Below are 23,021 nucleotides of genomic sequence, written 5' to 3'. Positions count from 1 at the left end.
ACTTATACAATCAACTCACTCATCACTGAAGAGCCCCTCCAGAACAGATACAGATGCAGTAGATTGATCCATGGTCTTCTTTGTTTATCAGGCCCATTACAAAGTTCTGGAGGTGCCGACGGAGTCACAAACAGGGCATCAATACTGAGAAAAATGGCATTATAGTTTTTTAATTGTCCAGCCAAATGACTTGTAGGCTGATCACTAGAGATGTGGGTATCTGTTGTCTTAACATGAGGCCATTTTGTATTCACATTGACCCTGACCTCTGCCATGACCTTTGACCCTAGACGGCAGTTAGTGCCTTCATGCTTGGTTCACCCACTGGAATACGTTTCCTGTCCGTGTCATATAGTTTGATACTTGTATCAGAAAGCAGAATCAATAATACCAAGGTAAACCACAGAAGCTGCAGCCCAAAGCTCAGTGAAACCAAGGTAAAAGGCAGTAACTGACGTGAGTGATGGCAGTTACTGCTTTTTTCCCTGCTTTCACTGTATTTTTTCCCAGTTACTGTAAACATGAGCCCCATTCTCTCAACACAGTGGAGGCAGGATATTTGTCCACATGATAAAGCATGTATTTAATGTATCAAAAATGTCAGTAACTCATTTTTGACCAAATGTGCAGTTACTGCTCTTTTGCTTGGTAGGGCAGAATAATCTCCTTATCTATTGGGCCCAACCTCTAACAGGAGACACAGATAGATAAAAGCCATGTTGTCCATCCAGAGGCCTGTTAGAAGACCAGGCTGGCTGCACCATTACAGACTCGTAATGACCTGACATTTAAAGGGCAGCGGAGAGGAGACAGGATAGAGGCTGTATCCCAAATCGCACCCTATGTCCTACATATTGGGCCCGTATGGGCCCTGGTCAAAAGTAGTGCACTGATGTCCAAAACATTAGGAACACCTTGCTAATATTGAGTTGCACCCCTTTTGCTGTCAGAACAGCCTAAATTCGTCGGGGCATGGACTCTACAAGGTGTCGAAAGTGTTCCACAGGGTTGCTGGTCCATGTTGACTCCAATGCTTCCCACAGTTTTGTCAAGTTGGCTGGATGTCCTTTGGGTGGTGGACCATTCTTGCTGCACACGGGAAACTGTTGAGCGTGAAAAACCCAGCAGCGTTGCAGTTCTTGACACACTCAAAGCGGTGCGCCTGGCACCTACTACCATACCCCTTTCAAAGGCACTTAAATCTTTTGTCTTGCCCATTTACCCTCTGAAATGGCACACATACACAATCCATGTCTCAATGCTTAGAAATCCTTCTTTAATCTGTCTCCTCCCCTTCATCTTCACTGATTGAAGTGAATGTAACAGATGACATCAATAAGGGATCATAGCTTTCACCTGGATTCACCTGGTCAGTCTATGTCATGGAAAGAGCAGGTGTTCCTAATGTTTTGTACACTCAGTGTATAGGGAATAGGGTGCCATTTGGGATGCACCCAGGGTGGGAACATGATCTGACGGGCCAGGTTTGTCATCGTGTCAAACTATACTGTCATTAACGCCATTTAGTTATCCTATATTCAATCAAAATGATGACAAGCACTGAAGAAGTAGTATATTAAGTATTTAGTCCTGAAATTAAACTGAAAAATCATGATGATGGTTACCTACCAGCGGACAGTACAATATAACAGTGATACAGTGCTGAAGAGAAATGTCTGACTGTGGTTGTTGTTGCAGGAACGTGAGCTCTGCGGGGGAGGAGGCTCGCAGGAGGATGAGGGAGTGCGAGGGCCTTACCGACGCTCTGCTCTACGTGATCCAGACCGCCTTGGGCAGCAGCGAGATCGATAGCAAGGTTTGACTTTGTGTTCCTCTCATCTCCTTTCATAAAGCAGACCCTTTAACACGATGCTGAGGGAATGACAGACAAGGGCTGCCCATCATTACAACACACACGCACACACACACACGGATGTCCCATGTTGTGGATCTGGATCAGTGTGTTGTCAAGGTTGCCTCCCTGGCTCTCTCCACCTCATCATCCCCTGTAAATGGCCTTCTTTAATCATGATGTAGCTGCTAAACACCTCTCATGTCCTTGCTGGTGCTCTGCATGGAGAGATAGGGGGTGCTGACTTCCTTGTATTGGTGATGAGGATCTACAGTGCAGTCAGGCTAGACGCTAGCACAGATCATCAACAGCTCTGATTACACTGGTCATTTCCCAAAAGCCCATACCCGATGTCCAATTTCCGGCAAATGAATACCTCAGAGTCTATGGAGCTAGTGTTTTTCTCCTGCTTTGAAATGCATTATTTAGTATAATAGAAACAAAGCCTATTTACAGTATATTATGTTAAGATTCAATCCTCTATAAGTACTAGTCAGTGTTCAACTATTGGAAGGATTCAATCACAGGTCATGCATGGAGAAATTGACACACTCAGTCAATGTCAGACTGTTGTTCAAGGTCACCTGTTTACGGCTTGTAGAAGACATTTTTGAATCTGAGAGAAAATGGACTAGGTACTAGATACATACAGTACATGATAACCTCGAGCGATGCGCAGCACTAACTACATTATCCTGATGTCAAGCAATAACCATGACAAACTGTTCTTCCCTAATCAAATGTCTTCCATATCTGCCTTCTCTACCACACTCATAACGATGTACAGTAGGTTATGGTACCATAAAGCTCCTCCGATTGTACGACTACATACTCGCTCTAAATGAGTGCCATATTTTGTTTGATTTCCGAGGGCCTTTCTTATGTCTGGACTACTTTCTGCCAACCAGTTTGAAGGCGATCTGGCGGCCCTAATCACACTGAAAATCCTTTACAAGATCAAAGTCGGCCCACTACGGTGTTGAATGCCTCACTGCTTACTACAATGGGATTACCACTACAGTACTGCTCTGGCCTGGATCCAGCACAGCAATCTAACGAGTACAAGGAGTTAGTCATACATCAGAAAGAGATGCACTTGACTTTACTTTACCAATTGCATTTAACAGACTGGTCAATTAATGTTCCAATTGAAATCGCCTTTATAGACTGGTTAATGATTTAATTCTTCCACTGTTAATTGTTGCATTGAAGGGTTGGCATCTGCTCTGTTTAGCTGTGGAAGATGTCATGAAATAATAGACTCTCAACAGTGTAACATACAGTAGGCAATGTTTAGTAACAAGGTCTGTATGTGTTGTATCAAATGCAGAGTCATGGTCTATTGCATTGCATGCTCTGTCTATTCGAAAGCAAACAGCAACAGACAGATATTTGACTCATGCATTTGCCCCAGTTTATAGCATCCCTAAAGCATCCTGTCCGCTCACATTGGAGGAAATAAACAGTCTTATAACTTCAACTTTACTTTGATCACTACATGGCCGACAAGCAAAGCATCTCATGGCACGCATCAAATTGAAATACTGCTCTCAAATCTCTATTTATCTCTCTCTTTCTCTCTCTCTTTCTCTCTCTCTCTCTCTCTCTCTCTCTCTCTCTCTCTCTCTCTCTCTCTCTCTCTCTCTCTCTCTCTCTCTCTTCGTCTCCCCCTCTGTCCTTTCCCCAACTCCTTCCCTTCATCTCTCGTCATCTCCCTCTTTTGTCCTTGCAGACCATTGAAAACTGTGTATGCATTTTGAGGAACCTCTCATATCGACTAGCTGCAGAGACAACTCAGGGACAGCAGATAGGCACGGACGAGCTTGATGGATTGCTTTGTGGCGATGCCAACAGCAAGGATGCCGAGAGCTCTGGTTGCTGGGGGAAGAAGAAGAAGAAAAAGAAGGCCCATGATCAGGTGGGCTCCTCTCCTCTCCTCTCCTCTCCTCTCCTCTCCTCTCCTCTCCTCTCCTCTCCTCTCCTCTCCTCTCCTCTCCTCTCCTCTCCTCTCCTCTCCTCTCCTCTCCTCTCCTCTCCTCTTCTCTCCTCTCTACATCTCCACTGCAGCTGTTAGCAATTAGCCAGCGTGTTAGAGCAGTGGTGCTGGAAGCTGGCTAGGGAGGGGGGTCTATCTAATGGATAATTACTCATTTACTGGGTTTAGTTCTGAAAGAGTGTCTTGAAGAGAATGCCAGAGCCCACCTGGTGTTCAACCTTCCTAAGATCTCCCATGTCACCCCGCTCCTCCCCACACTCCACTGGCTTCCAGTCGAAGCTCGAATCATCTTCAAGACCCTGGTGCTTACCTACGGAGCAGCAAGGGGAACTGCCCCTCCCTACCTTCAGGCTATTCTCAAACCCTACATCCCAACCGGAGCACTCCGTTCTGCCACCTCTGGTCTCTTGGCTCTTCTACCCCTACAGGAGTTCAGCTCCCACTCAGCCCAGTCAAAGCTCTTCTTTTTTCCTGGCACCCCAATTGTGGAACAAGCTTCTCCCTAAAGTCAAAAGTCCCTGCCCATCTTCTGAAAACATCTGAAACCGTACCTCTTTGAAGAGTATATATCTTCAGTATGTCTATCTCATGGCACCCCCGACGCGCCCTTAATTTTTAAAAAGGCACTTACCTGCCCTATTAGCACTGACTTTGCTGATTAATACTTGAGGAAAAATGTACTTGCTATGATTGTGATATGTTGTCTCACCTAGTTATATCACGACGAATGCACTAATTGTAAGTTGCTCTGGATAAGACTGTCTGCTAAATAACACAAATATAATGTGAAGAGGAGAGATTTATCATGGTTTTCTCTGCCATGCCTGGGACAATAACCAGGCAAAAGCTTATATTTGATTATTATCTGAGTTGGATTATGCTATTGGCTGTACAACTCATCTACTCTGGCATACATTAGATGCTCATGTGGTTGGCTTGGTGGTGATGATGATTTAGTATGTGCGATATGCCCCAGAGATTTTAACTAACTACTTAATTCTTAATTATGTTTATCCTATAAGTTCATAATTCAAAAAGCAATGTGACACTCACTTGTCACTCAAGTCTCAACCATATTCAACGTTTTCAACATTTTCACTGTTCTATGATAATTAAGCTATTTTCAGTGGCACTAAGTAGTGTTGCCAAACAGTTTGATGCCTGTAGTATTGACAAGTAGTAACATTCTACCATCCTGTGTCACTCAGTGGGATGGTGTGGGGCCCTTCCCGGACTCGGCTGACCCGCCCAAAGGCATTCAGATGCTGTGGCACCCCACCATCGTCAAACCCTACCTCACCCTACTGTCTGAGTGCTCCAACCCAGACACCCTGGAGGGGGCAGCCGGGGCTCTGCAGAACCTGGCTGCAGGCAGCTGGAAGGTACAGCACAGTACAGTAAGCTATGGTCTCCCTCCTTAGAGCTGCTCAACGGCAGCCATTTAACTGTTCACACTGTCATGTAAATGAACTTACTGAAACAGAGAGCTAATTGGTGACTGTTAACTCACTGTATTAGTCAAGAAAGCTGGAACAGTACAGTAAGCTATGGCCTCCTCAGAGCTGTCCAACTGCCGATGCCAAGATGCTATAACTCTTAACAGATAGATAGGGTCTAAGTCATTGGTCTGTTCACTTATTGTAATGTTAGTTAAGAAAGAGATACCAGATCCTATAAGATGGTCATCCTACTCTGACTGATAGCATAGAACATAAAGATGTGTGACAGTCCTCTCTGTCTCCTCTCCTCTCCAGTGGTCTGTGTATATCCGTGCGGCGGTGAGGAAAGAGAAGGGTCTACCCATCCTGGTGGAACTGCTGAGGATTGACAACGACAGGGTGGTGTGTGCCGTGGCCACAGCTTTAAGAAACATGGCCTTAGACGTCAGAAACAAAGAACTCATCGGTTAGTTAGGTTGTCAGTGATTCAGTATTCTGCATTCACACATTCAAAATGTTTTTTCTCTGTGCATGTTTGGTGTGTGTTTGTTGTGTGTGTGCGCGCGCGTGCGTGTGTGTGCATATGCTAATATGCGTGCACTTCTCTGCAGTCAGCTATACCAGCATCTTTCTCTACTGAGATGAGTGTGCAGAGCTCTCTTTGTGGACTGTGTTCACATGGTTGAAATTCTCTTCATGACAGCACTAAAAGACTATTGGTTTTCTGTTGGACCTCTGCATCTCCATAGCAACTGCTCTTGCCGTCTCAGGCTGGTGCTCTGTGCTAAGTAGACGTGTGCATCATGTCATAGAGCCGCAGGCCTTCAGACTCCCTACTCTGTGTTGATAGAATAGAGGGTAGTAACCCACAATTATCTGTTTACATGCTTAAGTCATGTTAAACCAATGTTATGTCTGGCTACATATGACACACCTAATAACCATGTAAAGCAATGATGGGGTATACTAGTAGGATTTTTACTGTAGTTTTAATGGCTTTAGTTTATAATTGTATTTTATTGAGAAATGTTTCTTAAAAATAATTGTATAATATTTAATTTTGTATTGACATCATAGCTACTATAATAGGTATATTATCTTTGAATATCATGGAATGTACTCCAAAGGATTTTCTGTTTCTTTGTTTATCTACATTACAAACATCTGTTGTAGTTGCTAATGCTTTTACTATGAATCGCAGCGTAGTGACTGTGCACTGGCAGAACTAGACCTTCCCTGTCGTTCCCATTCTCAGGCCTGAGGGGCTTGACATTTCCATCCCAGCTAAAAAATTTTATGTCCTCAGGCCTACAGTACTGTATGAGTGTTGAGTGGGGTCTTAAAAAAGCCCCATTGAGCAGACGATATATGTATTAAAGCCTTGTCATATAGCTGTACATGTCAGGCGGGGAGTTTGAGGCCGTATTGTGAATTATTAAAAGCACCACGCTTTGAATTTCTTCTCTCTCTCTTGCCTTTCGCATATGCTGATACCCATCCTTCCTTCCACTCTCTCTCTTACTCTATCATTCTCTATCCCTATCTAGTCTTTTATGACCTAGATCTCGTCTCTGACTAAAAACCCCATAGGTGTACTGTACTACTGTAAATGCTAAAACATCATTATCCGTAGTATATCCTATGTTTTAGAGCACTGTCTTTTTAAAATTCTTATTCAAGTGGGATGCCTCAGTGTCAAGTGCAGTATTTATTGTTCTCCTGTGAAGTCAAGAGAGCCTCTTTAGCTCAGTCACTCAGTGCTCATTGGGGACATAGCCTCTATAGGACAAGGGGCTTGTGCACATCTCTAATGTTGAAGGCTCTCCTGCTGAGTGTTCATAGGGTTAGACAAGGGGTTGAAGACCAGCCAGGAAGCCACTACTGACTTACAAAGGATTTTGGTCACAAACAGAACATTGCTTCGTGGAGAGCATGTTTGACATATTTATTTCAAATCAAAATCAAATCGCAGAATATTGTTTTCTGCATCCATGGTTTTCATAATCTGTTTCCTAAATGGTAGCACATAGATTTAAATGTTAATGTACAGTATAACTTAACCATGAGGTCTCTTTCTCTCCACAACAGGCAAGTACGCAATGAGAGACTTGGTCCACCGTTTGCCCGGGGGCAACAACAACAACAGCAGTGGTGGGACTGCTGCCGGTGCTATTGGGAAGACCATGTCGGACGACACCATCACAGCTATCTGCTGTGCCCTGCACGAGGTCATCACTAAGAACATGGAGAACACCAAGGCTCTGCGTGACGCTGGAGGCATCGAGAAACTCATCGGTATCGCCAGGAGCAAAGGAGAGAAGTAGGTGTCCAGAAGTCATGCTGTGTTCACTCTAATCTTCTAACCTAGAACCAAATGTTGCATGCGTGCTGGCCAGCTACTTTATATAACATGTTATCACACTGTCAAGAGAGACTCTGTTCACCCTAACCTTCAACCCTAATGTAAAGGAATGTAACTGCTGATCGGGACACAAGTACTGTTCGTAAATACTAGTTCTGTTAGTTTCCCTCTAAATTCACTTTAGGAGATGTTTTTATGATGTTTTCCCTACAACTCACCACTGTAAAGAAATGCCTTTTAAATGTACCTAATTGGGGGTTTTCTGTTTTCTGTTTTGGGATTTTATGAAAACAGTTCTTCCTTAGGAGCTTTTAGTTTGCCATTAGCAAGGTAATTGGGTATTGTACCTTGGCTCCCTCTCCTCATAGTCCTGTGATGCACTCACTCAACGTTGCCAAGGACCAGGGACTCTATAAGAATACATTACCCCATAGAGAAGAAATTACCAAAGTGTGTTATCTGAGTGTAAGACAAAAACACTCTTTAAGAGTCTTGAGAGAAGAGAAGTGTGGCTATACAGTATCTACAGTGCTATGATGTAATAACTTGATGATTATTCCATATCTCTGGTGTGAATCAGAATGGAGGATGCTTGGTTAATTGAATCACCTCTAGCACTGACATTTGTGGCTTGTGGAGTTGTGTGCTGAGATAGAGTAGAGGATGGAAGATGTGTGAGAGAGAGGGGCCTCTGATGCTAAACTGATTGGATTTATCTCTGTTAATTGCGTTTATCCATTTCAATTTTTTTGGCAAGAATGACTATGGTGCTGAAGCACAGAATGACCTTGTTTCCATTTAATGTTCGTTTGGATTCTTTTGTTATTGAATTTGTGTTTTTTTAATGTTTTTGTACTGGTGATCTTTCATCCAGCAGCGAGCATTCAATACCTTTTGATGAGAACATTTTGTTCTATTCATCCAAGGAAAATAAAGTGTAGCTTTTCTCTTCCCAGACACACACCCAAAGTGGTGAAAGCAGCCTCTCAAGTCCTCAACAGTATGTGGCAGTACAGAGACCTTCGCGGTCTCTACAAAAAGGTGTGTAAAACAAAGAACTTGCTGCCACCACAAGACCTCTGCTGAAGGAGCTGTTGGAAGTTTAACGCATTAGTCTCTGGAGTGTCCTCTTAGACAGTTTTGAGCAGTTGCTTTTTAGTCTTTTATTAAAGGGAGCGAGATGGAGAGCGGGAGAGAGAAATAGAGAGAGAGACGAGGTAAAGGGCAAAAATGTATACTGTACAGCAATTAATGTGTCATGTGTGACACAGTTCAGCAAGCTCACTAAGTGCATGAATTGATAGTGAGAGTAAAGCTGGAATCCCTCTGGGCTGCAGTTTAATGAACTAAAGAATCTCTCAATGTTGACCTGAGGAGAGTAGATAAACATGCTTTAATGAAAGACAGATTAAGAATTGGAAGGTTTAAGGGCTTTAAGAGGGGGAGAAAAACATACACTGTAAGACTGGTGTCATTATTGTAACGTTCTCCTTTTTCCTTATTTGAATGTGTGGATAGTTCCAAAACCATTTGCTATTTGACCAGATGATCTTAGATCTTACAGTATGGTCATAGAGTATGATCCTACAGCATAGTCAGCAGTATAGGACACTCCAGAGACTAATGCGTTAAACTTCCAACAAGCATTTCGCTACACCCGCAATAACATCTGCTAAACACGTGTATGTGACAAATAAAATTAGATTTTTGTTTCATAGATCAGTCCATTATTGTTAGTTCCCTTATGCATCTTCTTTTCCCCCAGGATGGATATTCTCAGTATCATTTTGTGGGCTCATCCTCTACAATAGAAAGAGATAGACAAAGACCATATTCCTCCTCCCGCACCCCATCCATCTCACCCGTACGGACATCTCCCAATAATCGCTCAGGTTAGTTCACTGTTGTCTCTCCCTCTGCATGTCAGTGTGTAGGTGTATTCTCTCTTTACCCCATAGTATTAAAATACTGGACATTTTTTGCAAACTCAAAAGGCTTTAGAGCTTTAATTGCCAGACGTTGCCCCCCCCCACCCCCCCCAACAATTCCATGCATTTCAGACAGAAAGAATTGGAAAGCTTAGTGATATTTCAGATAAAAGATAGGATGAATGAAGGATGAGGTGGTGTCTGCTTAGACACGGAGGTGCACAGACACAAATAAGCAACTGCCAGTTACTCACTTACCCTTTAAGATGAAAGAAGAGGAGAGGAAATGAGGAGGATGGAGGGATGACTCGGATGACAAACACCAGCAGATTTTCCTCACGGCTGGTTTGAATGCCACAACTGAGGCTCTGTTCATCACCACAGCAGCCTCATAGGAGAGACCTTGGGAGGCACAGTTAGCTCTGGGGGCAGTTAGGGCCAAAGCAGAATACACCTACAAACTTGAATAGTCGTCAGAATGCACTGAGTCACTCTGGATAAGAGCATCTGCTTAATGACTAAAATGTAAATGTAAGAGGTCATTTTATACTACTGTTATTAAAACCTAGAAATTGGTACTGTAGCCTTTGGCTGCATTTAAGGGTGATTATAGGAGGATTTTCTTGGACGAGAGGGTGTTTGTCGATTCTGTTCGGGACATTACAGTTACATGGTGCTCTAATTGGAGTGTAATTAAATACTGAACTTAATGGATCCTATTAGAAAGCAATAAACTCTCTAAGGAAAGATTTCATAGAAGAGCCATTTCTGGATGTTAGATCCCCACTTAGTTAGGCCTACGTATTTGTTTTCATTACATGCATGTTTTCTTTGTGCCGCTTTATGGCACAGTAATCGTTATCTGATTATGTCATCAGCTGCTTTACTCTCAGCTTCCTTGTATCAACAGAATGTGTCAATGTAGGAGAGTGGGAGGATTAATAATGATGAAGGGAGTCAAGTAGGTGTCAAACGTATTTTCCTGCTAATGGTGTACGTGATATGTCATCTGTGTGTTTGCAGCAAGTGCTCCTGCCTCTCCCCGAGAGATGATCAGCCTCAAGGAGCGGAAGACAGACTACGAGTCGACGGGCACCAATGCCAGTTACCATGGCAACAAGGGTGAGCACACTTCGAGGAAAGACACCATGGCAGGTAGGAAGGAATTTCAGGGCCTCCATCAGATTCCTCCTCGTTTCTGGATGCAGTGTGTTTTCATCAGATGAGGTGTACTCTAAAACCTGTGTGAAGCCTTTTTGTCATTTTATAATAATCATCTTGGTAACAATGACCACATACCTTCTCTCTGTTTCTCTCCCACCTGTAGTTGAAATCTCAAGTGGAACCTCAACATTGTTCCGAGGTGCCTACGTCTCTCCCAGTGATGACATCAAACACAACCAGGTAAGGAATGAAGAAATGACTTGATATCATTATAAGAGCAACACTCACTGTTAGGTACTCTCTCTCCAGTAGCAGAGTAGTGCTCTAACCTCTGTGTGTTCCATAGGTCTCTGCTCAGGGGCCCAACCCAGTCCAGGAGCCCTACCCTCCATTCCAGAACCCTCCTGGTGTACAGTTTGAGGAGGCGTTCTACGAGGACCAGGTGCACCAGCGCCCTCCCCAGGCCACAGACTTAAACATGCACCTGGGCCTCAAGTCCACCGGCAACTATGTGGACTTCTACTCAGCGTCCCGCCCCTATAGTGAACTCAACTATGAGACTAGTCACTACCCGGCCTCCCCGGACTCCTGGGTCTAGTGGACTATAGGGGAAGGACTGGTCGTCAGCAGTGTGCTGTGCTGTGATGGGGGAGAGGAGCCGAGAGAGAGTGAGACAGACAGGCCATGCATGTGCATGCACACCACAAGACATTTCTTCAGCGAGTTTAGTTTGTCCTAGAGAGAGAGGTCCCATGCCCATGTGTCTTTGAAGAAAGAAAGAAAGAAAGAAAGAAAGAAAGAAAGAAAGAAAGAAAGAAAGAAAGAAAGAAAGAAAGAAAGAAAGAAAGAAAGAAAGAAAGAAAGAAAGAAAGAGAGTCACAGAGTAGAAGGAATAGAATGCGAGTCAAAAAGAGAGAAGGAATGAGGGAAAGAGGAAATAAGAAAGAAAGGGCATGATCTTGTAAAGAAACAACTCACAAAAGGCAAAAGGAAGGTGTTAAATGATGGGGTCACCACCAGAAGCTTGGAGCGTTGGAGTGTGAGGAGCGGAATATCTTGGAGATGATCAGGAGTATTCTCAAAGGAAGACAACTATAAATATGTGGTATAGTAAAGAGATTAGTATGTGAAGCACAAGAAAATGAAGTGTCATTTACACACGCTAGAGAATAGTTGTCAGTCACAAACTCTTATTAGGTTTTAACGTACAGCTTCAACCTGTGTTGTGTGTAAGGAGTCTGCCTCTCTGGGCAAAATAATTGCTTTTAGACTTTGTATCTTTTGATTTGTTATAATTCTTTTTTTATTTCTACTTTTTTAATTCTTAATTCTGGTGTAAAGTATTTGATGTACATTACAGAGATACATGTGCATTGTGTATATTACACAATTGCCTGTGTCCCTTTCCTTAGTGTCTCAGCATAACGTTAATCTGTCTGTTACTTTCTGGGGAGATAATAGAGAGTACAATGTCTGCACACAAACAAACTGCTACAAGCAATGAAATACGTCTTCGCAGTAAAATGAAGGACGAATTTCAAAGTTATTGCTAATCTGATTATGTGAATTGGTGGACCTAAAGGAGTAAGCGGCTCAACAGCATCATTCCACTCGCTTGGTGCTCTTCCACTGCCTAAAACAGTTTACGGATGGACGGTAGATATACTCAAAATACTTTTTATTTCCTAAAACGCTGTGCTACATGAAAACAAGTTTGTTCCTCCACAAGCCTCCTTGTGAACTGTGCTCATTGTCCGTTTTTTTTTTTATGTGCCAAACACGGTTATCTCCAAGCTGAGGGGTAACGTTGAACTTCTGTTGAAGTTTACATTCAACAGCAAGTTGTTGGTTCTAATGATGCCAGTTTGTAAATGCTTTTTTTAATGTGTTTCAATGGAATAAAGCTATATATACACCGTAACAAGACTGGAACATTACCAGGGGGTGAAAATAATATATTTGAGAGCTTAATTCCCTCCAAATATGTACAAGTTAGTTGACTGTGTTGTAGAATAATCAATGTTTGAGAAAGTCCGTTTTTTTCTTCTTCAGAGATGGGTGGCAATTAAGTTCATGGTAGACTAAACTGTTAATAGAGTATGAATATATATTATATAAATATAAATATATACTTTTTATGTGGAGATGTGGATGTCACTTAAAGCAGCAACATTATGGAAAAGACTTGTACAAAAATACATGTAGGATTTTGTTAACCTTAATTTTCTGGTCTACACACTGAAATGTTGACTCTGTGTAGTCATGTTGTTGCTATGTGAAATAGGGGAGACCAGGGGCTGAATATCCACAATTTACGGAAGTTGTCACAGACCTCACAACTACAAGAAAAGGTGCTAAAAGTTATACCTACAGATCTTTGTATTTTGGTGTTTACAGAATGTATTTTGCCACTTCATGTCCCTAGCTTTGAATATTGAAATTGTCACAGGTGAATGTCTTTCATCACCGACTATGAAATTGATCCCCTTTATCCTTGTTGGATTTCCTCAGTATTTCCTCAAACAGTTATCAACAACGGAGCTGATGATCCAGTGTGTGTGTGTTTATCTGTCAATGAAAACAGTGGTCGTTTTCTACAAACCCTGTAACAACCTTTCCCCAGCATGACACACGGTTCCATATTGAGCCCTCCTTTGATCAAATGTTACAATAACGTTATGTGGCAACATAGAGAGAAAAAGTATTACATTGCCCACTAATGCATGAACAAATCTTATTTAAGTCAATGTGAAACAAAATAGTGGTAGGCTACACACTAAAACTGAATGGAGGAGAGAAAATATAAATGTTAAAAGTTGAAAAGAAGCTCTGGTCTCCCCTACATATCGTTTAGAAGTCTCTAGGTTATCTTCAAATGCTTGAACAATTAATAAATGAAAACACCCAAATTGTTCAACATATCCTACAACGTTCCCCCTTCTCATTAGTTAGCATCTGAAAACAGACACAGTCCTTGTGAAAAGTAGGCATACCTGACAAACTGTACTGAACTATGTCAGTAACCTTTTTGTTGCTAGACAATGTGTTTTAAAGACTTGTGAAACTTTTTATTGCCTCAACAGATTGAAACTGCTACAAAAATATAAACTGACCATCTAAGAGTCACTGTTTTGGGGGTTGTTTGTTCATTGCGAAGAACTCTTTGTGTGTGGTCTGTCTGTGCTCTCTGTGTTCGAAAAACCTTTGGTTCAGCCAGAAGAATGATGTTTACTCCTCTACATGAATATGTGCATATAGTTTAGTAATAGAGAGTAATTGAACTCAACTCAAATACCAAGTTTGATCTGCAATCACATTGTGGATGAGACACGGTTGTGGATGAGACAATGCCCTGTGTGTCTGAGTGGTGATTTGATGAGGTGATGTTCCAGATTCAGAAAATAGTGTTTCCTGAACGTCCCCTGTAACTAAGGGAGACAGACTGGTGTAACACTCTGGAATAAAAAAAAGTGTGAGATTTTAATTAACATTCCAATCATACACTTCCCAAATTCTTTCAGTGCAGTGAACTCATTTTGCTAATGGAATGGGACTGTTAAGAAGTCAAAACCACCGTACAAAGCTCCTATCTTTGTTTTGTAGCTTGGATTCCACTAATTCAAAATTACAGCAATTTTTATTAGACGTGCTGACGGTTACATTAGCATGTTGCAGTTACTTTGAGAGTATTTTTTTTGTATAAGAATTTGTTTTCTTATTCCAATCCACATTTTCCTATTCCCAAGGCTTAGTGAAGAGTTTCAAGCCAATCAGAATCTGATAGAAATCCTCCACAGCCAGACCAGCCAGGGGACAGAGGGCAGCAGACTGAGTGAGGGGTGTCCTTACAGTTTCTCTCTAAATGTTTTCTCTGTGACATTGAGTGGAGGTAATGCAGACAGGTCTGTGTGAGCTGCTGCCTTGTGAGATTACCACTGTGATAGGTGTTAATTGCCATGCTGCTGGCCTAGTTGGGTAATGCTAAACTCGAGGTTACCATCCATGCATTGTCGTGCCACTGTGGCGCCCATCAGAAATGTGTGGCCTGGCCTCTCTGCTGTCTGCCATAGGATCATCACAGCTTCATGAGAAACGTTCCCAAAACAGCACTCTAAAAGCTAAGAACATAGATTGTGAATGGATGAATGGAGGCACAAGAAGGCCTATGATGTTTCTGTGAAAATGCTCACATTTTTCACCAGTGTGCCAGATACAGCATTAGTGTATCTGAAAAGAAGCGATCTATGCTTTAGAATGTAAGAGATGGAATATTCCATTGTATCCCTTTAATTTTTAATTGCTTCGCTAATCCTGGGAGAATCCATCATTCTGAGGCCTGTGCTGGGAAGCAGCATGCGTTGTGTAGCCTGACTGTATGTCAATGTCAACAGTTTGGACCAGTCTGCAGTGCCCTCTAGTGGGTATCTCGGGGACAACTCTCCTCATGCAGGTCAGGTCTGCCATTTCACTCGGCAAGGCCTAGTCACAGATATTTCCCCGGATGTATAAATGTGAAGCATCCGCTTGGCTTTTCCACTCACTACCAAATATGGTAGTGAGAGGAAGCTCAGTGGCCGGCAGTGGGAGAAGATGGAACGAGATTTGATTTTGGCCGACATTCTGCTAATTTTCTCATCGCTGAAACATTTGATCTCAATACAGTTTTCTGTTCCCAAAACTAGGATATCTTATGAACAGAGTGGACTAAGTTTAGTAGACTTTACCCGTTGCTAACGTTTTAACAAATTGCGTTGTTTAGAAGGTGTGCAAAGGCGACGAGTTATTGCACATGCGCACTTCAAAGACCAGGCGTTCCCTAACGGAAATATGCAAATATATACTAGAACGCGCCAATAAAATCTCGCTAACTCGTGCTTGGCCTTGCTTGTTCTGCCCACTATGACTAATTTGTTTCCATTTGATACGAAGGTCTGTGGTCTATCTTGGTTTAGTTATAAAAACTATTCGGCCTAGTATTGGTTTCCACTATTTACCACAGCCACAAAGCCACCCTTGGATTTATCTAAACATTAATGAAAACTAAAATGAGCTTTGTGGTCTTAATTTAAGGTTAGGGTTGGGCATAAAGTTAGCAGTGTGATGAAGGTTAAGGTTAGGATGAGGTTTTAAACCACATTTTAAGAAGAGAAAATGTAGAAATAGGCGGGGTTTATGACTTATGGGCTGTGGAAACTAGTGACGACCCTAGTACTACTGGGATACACACTGCAGATACCGATACCGATGCAACTAAGCAGAAGTGTGCTCAATATACTGACTGCATGATATTAGTTTGGAACAGTAAACTAAATATTTTATTTTCTCTCTTCATGAATGTGAAAATGCTAATATTATGTAATGTTGTGATTATGCAAATATGTGGTGCTGCAGAGAACATAGAGCAGTTATATAATCACCTGGACCATTTTGAATATTCAATGATATTCATGTGGAGGGGCACCGCATCCTGTGGTGGATTGCCTTTGTAACATAGCCTTCTGACTGATAGGAAGCCAAATAGTTTTAGCCTACTGTTAGAGACCTACATCACCTATTCATTGCATTGAGTTAATCTTGAGGCACCTTTTGAATTGCCCAGTCAAACGGTCAATTTGCATTCTTTCAGCTGAATCTACCTGAATGAGTACCCACTGGGCATACTGACAGAGGCTCATTTGGCACCGGAACGTCCCACTCCACATCGCTCAGTGTTCTGTTGGCATAGCTTTAACAGCCCTTGCTGTGTTATTTTAATGGATAATTCCCCACCTGTCCTGCCATGTCTGTATGGTGAAATCCCATTACCCTGCAGAAGACTGTTTTGCTCCTTCTTATGTCTATTCATGATCACATCACTATTTTCTCCAAATACTTATGACACCTTCAAATGGGGGGGACTAGATACATAAAGTGCATTCATTTCTAAATGGTAAAACAGATATGTATGAAAATAAAAGGTGACATTCTGTACTGTCACCTCATAAAGCATGTGATTTCAAATCCAGAATGCTGGAGTATAGAGCCAAATTAAAAGTTTTAGCTTCAATGTCCAAATACATAGGGGAGTGTACACATATGTATCCTTTATTAACAGTTGAGGAAACATCCAACTGATTAGTGTACTGTCTGCTTTGAGAATATCCTTAACATTCAGACAAACATAAATATGCAGTAGGTATCAATATTTTGGGGGGGTCTCTGACCGATACGTTGACACAATAAACAATGTGCAGAGGTAATATTGTGTGAGCGTGAGTTATCCTTTTACAATGGAAATATCAAACATAGTCATGATCTGAAGAATACATACAAAAATAAATCTGTATCAAAGTTCAAGTATGAATTCCTCACAGTGAGTGCACAGTTCAAGCCAAGTGTTCCCGTCCCAACACTGTCAAAAGCCAGAAACAGAGTACCCAATGTGGGACAGGAAGACATGGTGCTCCATGGCTACAGTATAATCTAGTGGCAAAGTCCCTAAAATCTCGAATGCAGGTGATCACTTCAACTCCTCAGCTCAGAACCAATTGCAATAAAAGGTTGGCTTGCCTAACCAAGGCTCCTGAAATTGTTTTTGACCTCTCCTCATAGCTCAAGTCTTTCACCGTCTCCTCACTGTGGGTAAACGTCTCTGCTTCTCCTCCTCTTGCCTCCTCCTCTCCTCCTTAGCCTGTTTGTACCTCCACTTGGGGAGCTGGAGGAGCGCAGGGTCCTTGCTCTTCCATCTCTTCTCGGAGGCAGGCCCGGAGGGGGCCTTGCACAGCCTCACCTTGGGGACCACAATGCCCGGCCTGACGCTGCTCCTCCTCATCATGTTCAGGGGAAGCAAGCTGGCACGCCTCAGGGCCGACGTACCGGCCACCGCAACCTCCTGCAACATTTGGGTCTGCAGGCTGGCCCTCCGGTCCCTCTTCTTAGGAACCAGCTGCACCCGGGAGTTATTGAACAGCTTCTGGTAGTTGTTGATGCGGTCGGGGCCCAGGCGCTTAAGCTCGTCCACGCGCTGCTTCCTGAGGATCTCCGGTACAGCATAGCGCCGCTTCCCGATGCAGGGCGGGCTTCTCGGGGCCACAGTGTGGCAGGCAGTGGCGATCAATGGGCTGGACAGGGCGGTGGTGATGCGCACCATGTGGTCCATCACACCATCGTCCACGGGGTCCGTCTTCATGCGGAGTGAGAACCTGCAGCAGGCCTTGTCTGCCACCTTCTGCCAGCAACTCTTGGGTTCCTGGCGTTGGGCCACCAGCTCCTGCAACATGGGCCACTCCAGCTTGTAGGAGTCACAGAACTGCTCGGCGCAAGGCTGGGTCATCAGACGCATCATCAGGTAGGCCGTCTCGTAGCGGCATGTGAACAAAGCCCACTCCCTGGAGGTCATCTTGCGCCCGTAGTCCCTCGCCTCCACGTCCGCTCCTAGTAGAGGGAATACACAGATAGAGAGAGGCATTAAATGCATTGTTATTCAATTGTAATTTATTATTTTCTTTGTTTATGGGAACTGTTAAGTGTACAGGCCAATGGGGGTGTAAATATTGTAAAAATTACATAGAAATACTAAATATTTAGCTCTACCTGACATCATGAGCAAACGAACAACATCTGCCCTCCCTTGCATGGCTGCCTTCATCATAGCGGTGAATCCATGGCAGTTCCTACGCTCTAGGTCCAGGTTGGAGAAGTAGTTGATCAAGTAGCTGGATATCATAATGTGACCTGGCATTGAAAAATAAACCAAATGTGTTATTCACCTTATTCACAATGAAACATGTTGAATTCAACTCATTATTTCCAGATCAAAACATCTGTTTGCTTAATCTGGCTGTTTTCATTTAGAATAATCATATTTGTGTTGACACATTCCCAAAATATACTGTACTAGGAACCAACAAAACTTCAGCTTTAAAACAGCTGTGGATTCTTACCTGCTTGAGCAGCTGTCATGAGGGCTGTATTCCCCTCGTTGTCTTGCCAGTTGACATCGATGTGGGGGCACTGAGAGAGTGCTATGACCACATCCACCCAGCCCATGTAACAGGCTACTATCAGCCCATTCTGCAAAACACAAACCACATGCAAAGATCAGTGACATAGCTCTCTTTTTGGATGATAACAATGTATGTTTACTGCCTTCAAGGTCAATCTGTTGACGCACAGTGCCATACTGTTCAACTCTAACATTTGACCTTGCTCATAAGGTATAGTACGTCACACAACTACCAGTACGTCACTTGTCTACATTAGATCTCAAGAAAGATACACAAGTCCAGACGTGACTGCTGCTAGTGCTTATGAATGACGATGTAGCAAACTAAGGACACAAGGCAAGTTCACCCACCCAAGACTCTGTCACTGTTACACTCCCTGGAGCCTTATGGTCTTAAGACCGTGGACTCAGTGCTCATTATGCCACCACGGTTGTTTCACAGAGTCAATTGGATCAATAGCTCTGCTCTTTTAGGCAAGTTAACAGCTACTCTAGCTCTAGGTGCGTGGTGTTAGAATTGTGTTGACACGGTAGAATATAAACTATCTATCTAACAAAATAAACCAATTCTTGGAGCAACACTGATACACGTATACACTTGGAGGGTGATGTATAGCCAGAGATGCCAACTGACAGGCCTAATGATCCCCAACTGACAGGCCTAATGATCCCTAAGGGAATTCCAAGTTAAGTCTCAGCTAATAGTCTTTCTAGAGCTTTCTGAGCCATCTGCCTGCTGCTGCCTACAGTACTAATCACAGTCCACCAGCCCTATGGTAAGATAGCATAATGACCGTATAGTAAACAGTATATAAGAGTGGCTCAATGACCCAGTTTCTCGATTTGGGGAAATGCCCAGTCAATAAGGCTACTGTACAACCAATCACCATTAAGCCATCTGAAGAAAACTCAAAATGTGTACTGTAAACAAAGAGTTTTGCCCACTAATCAGGAAAACCTGAAGTATCAGCAGAGTTTCCAGTATTCTCACTGCTTATGGCTTACATAGTCAGCTAAGGTAAAGGTCTGAGGTAGGCCTAGACCAAATCTTTGGGACCAAAAAGGAATTAAAACTGAAAGTCTCTGACAACGACACCCCATCTATGAACAACCCATAGGAGAACATCTTGGCCCCACTAGCTGTCTGGGTCAATTGGAAAAAAGACAAGTGCAGTTTTAGATTTGCCAAAGTAAGGTCTTACTCTGCTCAAACAGTCCACATTCAGAGTGTGTTTGATTTAAAAACACTGCTGTGTGTGTGTTTGTTTACATCTATACAAACTACACATTAGGGCTCATGTCATGCCAGTATAGGATGTAACGTGAAACAACTGAGGGCATTTGCCTTTATCCATCCAGACACATGTGCCATTACTGTAGGTATAGCATGACAGCAGACTTCTCCACTTATTTATACTGTATTAGTCTGTCTCTTCACAGGCGTGAGAAGGGAATAAAAAGGTCAGTGGGTGAGCCTTGTTTCTCAGCTTGATCAGATACTGAGGGAAATCATGGAACTACTGTATCTGGAATCTACATGCAACACCTTTTGAAAATATTGTGCAATAGTAGTCACTGAATGCGTAGGCTGCTGTGTTATATCCCTAGTATTATTGCTTTACCACTGATGAGGATACAGCAGTGAGAAACACATCCAAAATTGCATTAGGCCTAACCCTACCTGTTATGTAGCCATGATGGTCATTAATGGTGTGTAGAATAAGGGATTTGAAGCACCAATCCCCTCTTAGTACTGTACTGCTGCACCCTGATATCTTGGGTGAACCTTTTAAAAGCTCAGCCATGATTACGAGCTGCTTCAACGCCATCTCAAACTGGAATCCCCCCCATCTGTTCCAGGGCTTAACCAACTGCTCTGAGTATTCCTCTGATATTGTCACTGTCCACAGAAATGACACAGTTTGGGTGTCTAGTACAAAACACTTCTGTCTCATGCAGAAACGGGAGCAAAAAGCCTAAAATGTGTGCTGTCTTTCATATGAAATCACCATAAAGCTTATTCTTGATCGGTGGAGATCTTGTGGAAACCTGCTTTACAAAGATCTATATTCCAATGTCCATACTAGCATACCACATAGAAAGCATTATACATTGCTTAATTCTAAGTAGGATGCTAGTGTGGACATTGAAACAGAGACCATGTTATACGTTTGTACAGTAGGCCTTGTCTTGATAATACGGATATAATCTAAATCACAGAGAACATTGACTAGTTAATCTCTTTAATGACAACGCAAACATACTCTGTTGTTCTTATCTGTTTCTCTCACTTCCTCCTCTGTCACCCCTTGCCTTATCATAATCTTCACTATGATGGAATTGTTATTGGAGCAGGCCTTGAAGAAGGACAGAGGTTCAGGGGTGACTGGGCTGGGAGTCCTGTATTTGAGAGACTCATCAGGTGGATAGAAGGAGTCATCAGAGGCGATACTCCTGGTATCCTCTGGCAGATCTGGCAATGTGTCAAAGTCAAATTCTTCAAATTCCTGATAGACATCATCGTCGTCGTCATCGTAATAGTTGTTGTCGTCATTGTCTCCCTCATTAGGATCCTCATTTTCGTCGCCTGCGACCGTCTCCAACTCCTCATTTCTAGGACCCCTGACGGCCCCCGCCTGGCCTCCAGAGATCCCATTCTGCTGAACTTTTATCAACGTCCCTCCACCTCCACCTGGGTCCTCTGTGATCAGCACCATTTAACCCCCGGGTTAGAATCCACCACAACAAGAAGGACAAGGCACCAAAATCGCAATCTCATCTGACCAATTCACCCTCATTCAAAGTGTAAATACTTAGCTAGGTCTTGAAGAAGAAGCAGAAATCAGTATGATCCCTAACTGGAACGTGATCTAACATTTGTTCTGGTTCCAAAGCCACTTGAGGAGGATGTCTCAGAATGTCCCCTTTAATCCATCAATAAAGCTTGTTCCCTGAAGCATTAGAAGGACATTAAAGACCTTGTCATCCTCAAAGGATCCTCTTGTTCCCATCAGCTCTTCATTTGCCTTCTGTATTTCTCACTTTCCAAATGGCAACAGCCAACAACAGTCTGACAGCTTGAGAATTCATCTCTTCAATGAATTTGTTGCCAAAGTTGTCCCACAAAATGCTGTTCACCAAAAGGCACTTTATTATTTTAGACAGTGTCTAGGTCCTGCTGTGCTGATACCCTAATCTTCTGTTCCCTGCAGTAAAACATTTTGTTTCCTTTGACCGATGTGGAAGAGAAGAATTGTCTAAACTGACGCTACATAATCCCTTTAATCAGTCTCTGCTCTCTCTCTCTCTCTCTCTCTCTCCCTCTCTCTCTCTCCCCCCCTCTCTCTCCCTCTCTCTCTCCCTCCCTCTCTCTCTCTCTCTCTCCCTCTCCCTCTCCCTCTCTCTCTCTCTCTCTCTCTCTCTCTCTCTCTCTCTCTCTCTCTCTCTCTCTCTCTCTCTCTCTCTCTCTCTCTCTCTCTCTCTCTCTCTCTCTCTCTCTCTCTCCCTCTCTGCTCTCTCTCTCCCCCTCCCTCTCTCTCTCTTTCTCTCTCTGCTCTCTCTCTCTTTCTCTCTCTCTCAAAATGCATAGTTGAACAGACACAGAAGTCTTGAATGATAAAAGTACAGATTTAGTAGGTGAGTAATTACTTTTATTGGTCTGCATAGCTAAAGCTCAACTCACAAATCATTTAGAATTTGTACAACTACATTTTTTTGATATTGTGCAACCACATTTTTTAACTACATTTTGATTGCATTCATGTGTAATGATAGGAGATGATCGTGGACTTCAGAAAACAGCAGAGGGTGCACCCCCCTATCCACATCGACGGGACCGCAGTGGAGAAGGTGGAAAGTTTCAAGTTCCTTGGCATACACATCACTGACAAACTGAAATGGTCCAACTACCCAGACAGTGTTGTGAAGAAGGCGCAACAGAGCCTCTTCAACCTCAGGAGGCTGAAGAAATTTGGCTTGGCACCTAAAACCCTCACAAACTTTTACAGATGCACAATTGAGAGCATCCTGTCGGGCTGTATCACTGCCTGGTACGGCAACTGCACCACCTGCAACCACAGGGCTCTCCAGAGGGTGGTGCGGTCTGCCGAATGCATTACCGGGGGCAAACTACCCGCCCTCCAGGACGCCTACAGCACCCGATGTCACAGGAAGGCCAAAAAGATCATGAAGGACATTAACCACCCGAGCCACTGCCTGTTCACCCCGCTATCATCCAGAAGGTGAGGTCAGTACAGGTGCATCAAAGCTGGGACCGAGAGACTGAAAACAGCTTCT

The 23,021-nt window shown here is 43.1% G+C and overlaps 2 protein-coding genes across 9 annotated transcripts in view; one reads left to right on the top strand and one right to left on the bottom strand.

Annotated features, from left to right (window-relative positions):
* LOC121535266 (catenin delta-2) overlaps positions 1-13,863 on the top strand; it is a 175,514-nt gene extending 161,651 nt beyond the window's left edge. For 5 of the 8 annotated variants that reach the window (XM_041842149.2, XM_041842153.2, XM_041842152.2 and 2 more), the window contains 10 exons: positions 1,699-1,816; positions 3,585-3,770; positions 5,057-5,245; positions 5,603-5,753; positions 7,376-7,607; positions 8,606-8,690; positions 9,415-9,541; positions 10,601-10,732; positions 10,905-10,981; positions 11,088-13,863. In XM_041842149.2, the coding sequence (XP_041698083.1) occupies positions 1,699-1,816; positions 3,585-3,770; positions 5,057-5,245; positions 5,603-5,753; positions 7,376-7,607; positions 8,606-8,690; positions 9,415-9,541; positions 10,601-10,732; positions 10,905-10,981; positions 11,088-11,339 (1,549 nt within the window). In that variant the 3' untranslated portion in view covers positions 11,340-13,863. The remainder of the gene's footprint in view (positions 1-1,698; positions 1,817-3,584; positions 3,771-5,056; positions 5,246-5,602; positions 5,754-7,375; positions 7,608-8,605; positions 8,691-9,414; positions 9,542-10,600; positions 10,733-10,904; positions 10,982-11,087) is intronic. The other 3 variants (XM_041842154.2, XM_041842150.2, XM_041842151.2) reach the window with 2 other exon arrangements.
* A 2,941-nt stretch (positions 13,864-16,804) lies between these two features.
* Positions 16,805-21,989, bottom strand: LOC121535265 (ankyrin repeat domain-containing protein 33B-like). Its single transcript, XM_041842147.2, has 4 exons — positions 20,990-21,989; positions 18,664-18,793; positions 18,314-18,454; positions 16,805-18,154 (listed from the first exon to the last, which is right to left on the bottom strand). The coding sequence occupies exons 1-4, from the start codon at positions 21,440-21,442 to the stop codon at positions 17,343-17,345; spliced, it is 1,536 nt and encodes a 511-aa protein (XP_041698081.2). The 5' UTR covers positions 21,443-21,989; the 3' UTR covers positions 16,805-17,342.
* Positions 21,990-23,021: the final 1,032 nt, after the last annotated feature.

This window comes from Coregonus clupeaformis, chromosome 21, assembly GCF_020615455.1.
Source record: "Coregonus clupeaformis isolate EN_2021a chromosome 21, ASM2061545v1, whole genome shotgun sequence".
Classification (NCBI taxonomy): Eukaryota; Metazoa; Chordata; class Actinopteri; order Salmoniformes; family Salmonidae; genus Coregonus; species Coregonus clupeaformis.
The sequence above is the reverse complement of the archived record's forward strand: the minus strand, read 5'-3'. Positions and strand labels throughout refer to the sequence as shown.